At 39.0% G+C, this 7,709-nt stretch overlaps 1 protein-coding gene across 1 annotated transcript; it reads right to left on the bottom strand.

Annotated features, from left to right (window-relative positions):
* Positions 1–5,427: 5,427 nt before the first annotated feature.
* LOC139136034 (somatostatin receptor type 5-like) lies at positions 5,428–6,558 on the bottom strand. Its single transcript, XM_070703854.1, has one exon. The coding sequence runs from the start codon at positions 6,556–6,558 to the stop codon at positions 5,428–5,430; it is 1,131 nt and encodes a 376-aa protein (XP_070559955.1).
* Positions 6,559–7,709: the final 1,151 nt, after the last annotated feature.

Here is a 7,709-nt window from a genome sequence, read left to right on the forward strand (position 1 = left end):
TTACCGCTAAATCGTTTTACCTGAGACACTATCCTCGTATTTCCCCGGCATCATGATGGATGGAATTCAATGCTTACAACAAAATATAAACTCAATATCTTTATTTTTTTTTTAAATAATCACGCATGTATTATTAAGTTACATGGATATCTCAAGAAATATGTTGCTCGCGTAATCATAGCAACTGGTTCTCTATAGGTCCCTTTAGCTTATTATAGATTGATCTACCAGTTTATGGTAATGCATCAATAATCGATACAAGCATCTCATCAACACACACGCTGCGTCTTTAACTCATCAATTAAAGCACAAGCCATGTGTCTTCGATATTTTACAGGGTTATGGTCGATTACCTTGATTGTACTGCTTAATTTTGATGCGGTGCATCCAAACGCATCCAGACGCAAACACGATAACTAAGCCTTATCGGACTTACGGCATCAGCATTAGAATCAACTCAGTGACACGGTATGTTTATCTGGAAGCACGCAAAAGACCATGGATATAAACTTTGTTTCTCTTCACAAATTACTTACGCACAGGAGGTCAACAAAAGGATAATTTATAATTGATTTTTTTTCAAAATTGTTGAATAATTGTGGAATACATTACAAAATTGTGGAATACACCACATCTCCAGATTAAATCTTAACATTACAGTTATCAGGTTCTGCTGACCAATTATACACTTGAACCTGATCAAATTTAGTGCTAATTTGCGCAATTATCTTGATACTATATCAACCGTTAATATAGCAAGTTAGATATGGTAGAATGCTTGAAAAAAGTATGCACTTTATGTGTCATAGGGTACATGGAAATCTTTGCATCAACAGCCCCTCCATGAATTTAAATAAACCCTTCGACATCACGAACGCAAGAAGTTATCAATGCAAACGAATGCACTGAATGAATCATTTATGGTACTTTTACATGCTCTGCTTAAACAAAGATATTTTGTACCGTTGGGGAAGAATACAATTTTAAACATGCCATATTTCAGTTCAGACATTAGACCCTCAAGCGTACGCACTTACGCTGATCGACATCATGCAATGCTCCCGCGCATATATTGTATGTTCCTCAATCAAGTGCAGATGTAATTTACTCATTTGCATATTTTCTTCGAACAGTAAACGCGCCAAACGCATTTCCTTGGACCTGTTCTGAATTTACCACGTCTCCATCGGGCTTGTCGGGGGTAGAATGATAAACAGTCAGTGACTGGCAACTGTACCTGGATTAAATCGCACACGGTTATTTTTCCTGTAAATCTTTCGTTTTATGTCGAGAGCATCCGGATAGAAGCACTACGTGCAGGACGCTACTAAATCATGCATTGAAAGAATGTCACATAAATTTTTCTCGAAGGCAGACAGACAGTGGTTAGATCTCGCGTATCTATCAAGACATTCGATATCCGGACTGAGTTCTGCATTTTTTGCTAAAATATGGTCGTAAAATGACGCATTATAGGCCTTCCACGGTGATTCTGAACCAAAAGCTTGAAGCCCGATATGAAATATGGTTTGCTCTCCATATCAGTGAGACACATTAAATCGTGATATTTGTGGATAATGATCCTCGAGGGCTTAATGGCAACGTATAGTTGTACCTTCGCAGACACTGTTGAAATAGCGGACCAAAACTTTGTCGTTCTTTTATACGGTCCAACTACATCTCTGCTAACCTTGCGATTCATAATTTAACTCCGTTTTTTCGGGTTCAGAGCGTTATTTTAGCTCCTGTCATACGTTTACCACGGTGTCATTAATCACATGATGCATCATTAAGGATGACTGCGTGGCACATAATTTATCGCAGATCGTGCTGTGTATAAATTCATGCAATCACTCAGAGTTGAATATAGCAAAGATCATGTGGAGTTTGATATAATAGCAGTAACGACGTCCCTCGCAATTTAAGGGGTAACCCTGTGCTGTGGTAATTTAGCAATGATTTTGCGAGTGTGGGCACTAGAAAGAACCATGATGTGAACAAACAATAATCATACAGAGCAGAATATTTTCAATATGTTCAGATTTTATAAAAGGGAAAAATAGCAAAGCTGTTACTTGTTTTCTGGATTCTGGTGCAATCCACAGCCGACGATTATAAATAAGATCATTCTATCTGTTGCCGCCAGGGAGTTGCCGCAGCAGAATTGAGTCAGTGCTTCAACTTTGCCTGGTTCTGAGTTGAATTGAACAAATTTTCAGTAAAGTGCGTTCGGTCTCCACGCAGCTGTAAGTGATGTCAAACTAACCCTACTCTTGAAAAATTATGGTTCGCCTACCTAGCCTTGCGTGATTTAACTAGATTAAACTTGGTTATAGTTCAAATTATTCAAATCGTGCTGTGCATCACACCCTCTGTTCATGGTTTTGTAGGAGTTCTTGAAGTTACCTCGTTCTCCTTCGGACAAAATCTGTTTGTTCACCTTAATTTAAAGCTTGTTAGTCGTCAGGCTCCATGCGGTGGTTTCCTACTGACAAAACGTCTTTTTGCCTACAGTCAAGAACAGCCACGTGTTTTAATGACTTCGATGTAATATAAGACCCAAGATATATCGTCATTTCGAAATACAGCTGCGGTTGCGGTGCCTGTGCCTGAAGGTGGATATCTCGGCTATTGGCCATCTAACAGCATGTTTCAGTAAGATAGCTGTGCTAGCTACATGTTCCAGATTTGATTGTTATCTGATGGGTTTTTCTTGGGATATCGATGAGACCGACAGCCGAACAGACACCCAGGAATAGGTACGAAAGTTGTTCCTGTATAAACACATAAACCAAATATTGCCCAAAAGCTGTATGCATTAAATATGTGAAGTGTTAAAAATGAAGTTATTAAAAGAAACACAGCATTTTGCTAATCTTTTGTAAGAAGCAAATTTTAATTAAAGTAGAAAGAGATATTATCACCTTTTTTTGTAACTCACTTAGAAACATCACCTAGGAATGATAGTTTGTTTCAATCTCAATCGTGTTCGTCTATGACAAACTGGCAGAACAGTTTGACGTTTCGTGGGGAAACGTTAAATATGTAAACATTGTTTCGTCAAACTGTATAGCAATACAATATCATATTCAATGGCACGCTGTTCATGTACCTATAAATGTACCTGTAAATAGCTTTCTTCGAGAATTTATGAGATGTCTTATGCATCGTTTCAGAAGGATCTTAAGTACTTATGATCAGGAGATTTGTAGACCACTTTACTTGTATGAGAGATCAGCTAGAAAAGCCGTATTTCACAATAAGAACAATAATTATATTTGTTGGATTTCTCTGCATGAAGCCATATATTAACATCGAAATGGCATCAAAGTCCAAGATATACAGCCACTTTGCTGTTTGGCTGCCCCACTACTCCCCAGCTGATCTTGCCAGTACCACGTGATTTTCTTCCCACAAGATTGTCCGCAATGCAACGAATTTGAATATTATTCCATCTATGGCAATCACCTGCGTGTGAACAGAGGCAATTGCAATTGGTACAAATATACTTTTCTATGAATCCTTAAAATATTTCATCTGTTGTTGAAAATGATCATCCCATATAATTGCAATATTTTCCGCCCATATTATAGTCCAACTTGTCATGGAAACGTTCTTACGTGTTGCTTCTGGCAACAGCGGCCTAAAATGTTCATGTAACCACCTTCAACTAGTGCATATACAAAAGTAATAATAAGTAATAATTTGTTTTGTCTTTGCTGCGATACTATTTGAAAAACACGCCCGTGACACCGCAACTTCCATCTTCCTAATAACAAATAATATTTACGATAATGACTATGGTTAGCAATTGTGATCTTTATTGCGTTTTTTGCTTTGAAAAACAGAACTATTTATCATTTTTCATTGAAATGAACACAAAGAAGTTATGTACATTGTGATTGTCACAAAGCATCAAGTACCTAAAATAGAACCCATTAGTGGAGATCTTGAAGGATTAAATTTATGAGTGTCGCTCGTAATGTAAATACCAAACATATTTTTCTGTTACACGTGAATTTTTATAACGTTTCTGTTTTTTAATATTTTCCTTTGAGTCACGATGTTGTTCACATTTTTCAAACCCGTCATTTCCTCTAACTTCCCTTATATTGACACAAATCCTGCCAGAGTTCTGAACATACCCTTGAAAATGTACCTACACACATTCAGTCGAAAAATTCTCTATTGTTTTTGAGATGAACATTACCAAAATTTAATTCGGGAAATTAGCAAATTTTGACCAAAATAAAAAAGACATACCGGTATTATTGAGTGTAGTTTGTCAATACTTTTACACGAAAGGGCACAATTTGTACAAAAGGCTGTTTTCTATATTTTCCACAAATTTTCGAGTCGCTTAAACACTTTCAAATTCTTTTTACCCGCGATTTTTTGACGTCAGACGATCTACCTCCAGCAGCCCCGCATTGGTATAGCCTTGGTCTCATTATTATGCAGACCATCTACCTTCGATTAAAAGCAGAAAAATTCACAGTTTTCATCGATATAGCGCAAGTTCTAACAGCCATTGTTAAGGTATCTAAATCATTTGGTATCACCGTCAGGTGGAGAAAAACGCAGTGCGTCTGCAGTTCGACTTATCAAAATATATCAGAATGAGTAGATATTTAAAGCAGCCTTATTGGCCCCTACCGGGAATTTAGAGAGTCTGTTCCCCATGCGGCGAGTAAAGCCTAAAATATTGTACAGTTTTCCCAGCATTTGGAAATGACGTGAATGAAAAAAGTGAGACAAAGTAGAAAATGTACTGAGTAAGTGAGATATTAATGTCGCCCTTGTAAAAAACAAAACCATTCTCGTAAAACTATATAAGATCATAATTCCTTGTAGACTGAAGAATCTTAATAACATGCCCGTAAAAGTAATATAACACACTGTATGTTTTACAATGTACAAGTATCGACACAACAGTGAACCTCATGACAACACAGGAAATACTTAACAAGCTAAGAAGCTCTCTGTACAATCATAAATATTGTTTTTCTGATGAAAGACATAAAGTGAGTCAATGCACCCGGAAATTCAAATCGTGACTGACTGGGTACAATTAACCATTCCCGGGCGGTTTTTTTTAAATACATGTCAGTTTGAACACTACAAACGATATATACTACAATGGGAGATAAATGTTGTACGTGACTGCTAACTTCATCCGCATCAAGAAAAGACAAAATTGAATTCACAGATAACCTTTGGCCGAGGACTTTAATCACTGTGTTGATCGCCGGTGCATATATATTAACACAGTGCCTTTCGTAAAGATAAGAGCCCTAAACTATTAAGAATCTAATTGAAAAGAATGTTCTTTAATACAGATAATACAGATTGACAATCTACAATAGTTCACAGTCACTCTATTTAGTTCTGCTTGTTTATCGGACTTTTGAAAGGATTTCACTTCACTCACAGCTTTTCCATGTTGATGTGACACGTCAGGTTTTGACGACGTATAGATGTGTTCCTACTTCGGAGTGAATTGCACTGCGTCATTCCAGACTCGATGATATTTTCACTGCTGTGTGAGCTTCTGGAGCCCACGTTTCGCCTGCAAAGAAAGGCGTCCTTGAATGCCCTACGATATCGGCGACTTGCGGCGTTGTACACCACTGGGTTGATGATTGCGTTGATCATGAGTAAGAATATCGACAGGTTGAAGAAACACTCGGACAGATAATTTGAGATCAATGGTTTGTTGAAAATGGTGAAGATTTCGTTTATCATTCGAAGCACGTACGGGAGAAGACAGGTCACGAAGACAATTGCCGTGATTAGGCAGACGCGAATGACTTGCTTTTCGTTTTCTCGTGCCGATCTTCTAGTGACGATCTGACTGCGCGACGCCTTTAACAGCCTGAACGCGATCAACAGGTAGAAGACAAACACTATGGCAATCATTACAAGGAACGTGATGATGGTGATGAGTAGCCGGGCGACGTGCAAATCGAAATTCGGTCGAAAGCACGCCACGAGAGCCGGTGAGCTGAGGAAGATGGCCGGTAACCAAGAGGAGGTCGCCACGAGCCATAGGCATTGTCCTCGGTGTCCCGATGAAGGTGATCCCTTGGACAGTGGTCGGCTGATGGCGATGTAGCGTTCGATGCCGATAAGGGCGATGGTCATGATGGAGGCGAGGAAACTTGCTGATAACAGGAAATCGGTTGTACATCGAAACGCATCGTTTAAGATGATTCGGAAACAAACGATGCGGTTATCGAAATGGCAAAATATCGTCACTGAATTGATACTGAGGTACACCAGATCAGCTACAGCGAGGCTTGACAGGTAGAGATTGGTAACTGTCTTCATATTGGGTAACTTCAACACAACGTAGAGAAATGCTCCATTGCCAATCAGTCCCAATATGGTCAAAACAGCCCCGATGATATGTTGAACTTCTCTTTCCAAAGCGCACGCATCAAGGTATCTTCCCATATCGGGATGGGAAACATTATCTCCCATAAAACTGTCAAGGTTACTCAAGTTCGAGTTGTTCCAAAACACAGCGTCACGCATGTCATAGAGAAAGGTTGCCATATTGTTCCACCGTCGAAGTTTCAACCAGCAATGATCGGAGCAGAGAGCCCCTGGAGCAGAGCGTCCGTGGGCACTTCGAAAATGAAACCTAGTCTGCTAAAATCAGTCAGAACACAGCTCTTATATCAATGTACACAGCCGTGCAGCTGCCTGCCATGCATTATCATCTGAAAGCTATGAGTCAATTGGTGAATATCAAACGCTCTTACATATTCCAAGACGCACTACAAGATAAATAACTGTCAAGCCACCTGTAAATATGACGGTCAACGCCCCTGAGACAGCGTGAAACTCCCACAGAGACTTGTCTATGATTAAAACGACGTATTTGAAACGGTCCCAGCCGTCCAATGATGCTCGCTTTGCTTCATAAAGACGACGCAGTGGTTAATTGACCGGGTATCGGTGAATTGAGAGTGATGACATAGCAGTAGAAATACATCATTTTGAAGTGCAGGGAGTCCGATTTGTTTAAGATGACAGACGAGCGTCTGTTCTTCCCGTTTATAGGTTTTTACGTAAGTGGACTTGGTAATGAGGACCACTTCTGTAATTGGAATAGATGATGTCATCAATTTTGCGCTGGAAACGTTCCAAATGTGACGGTGGCGACGTTCCCGAGCCAAAAACTTCATTTCATTATTCATTCGACAAATCACTCGTCGCCTTGCTCTTATCCGTGCCTGACAAAATGTCACGATGGAAAACCACAAAATGACCACAAGAAAAACAAGCCTAGCTATACACTTGCATATGTGCTACACTTTTCGTTTATTTATACATCACTATAGTAGATGTATAGTTACGTGCGTAGATGGGAGAATATGTCAACCCATGGATTTCTCAGAAAAGAAGAAGTAACATTAGGCATAAGAAAATAAATTCTTTGTTTAGCGTCCTCGCGCGCTTAGGTTTTACCTAGTATTTGAAGGATTTCGTGCAAAACGCAGTACTTTACCGCGTAACTTTTCTACCAATAAATGTTTGTTTATAACGTTTGTAAAATATACTCAAAACAATATCATGCTTTGTCAAATGTAAATTGTGGTACAATTGTACAATTATGGACGTGAAAAATGTTTCTACTTTGATCATTGATGTGGAGACAATCGAGTAAGTATAAAACTTGCGCATGCGTGTGTAGAATTTTC

This window comes from Ptychodera flava, chromosome 6 (genome assembly GCF_041260155.1).
Source record: "Ptychodera flava strain L36383 chromosome 6, AS_Pfla_20210202, whole genome shotgun sequence".
Classification (NCBI taxonomy): Eukaryota; Metazoa; Hemichordata; class Enteropneusta; family Ptychoderidae; genus Ptychodera; species Ptychodera flava.

What these genes read in the sequence shown, in the direction of transcription:
- LOC139136034 (XM_070703854.1), bottom strand. Translation starts at nt 6,558, where the DNA reads ATGGCAACCTTTCTCTATGACATGCGTGACGCTGTGTTTTGGAACAAC.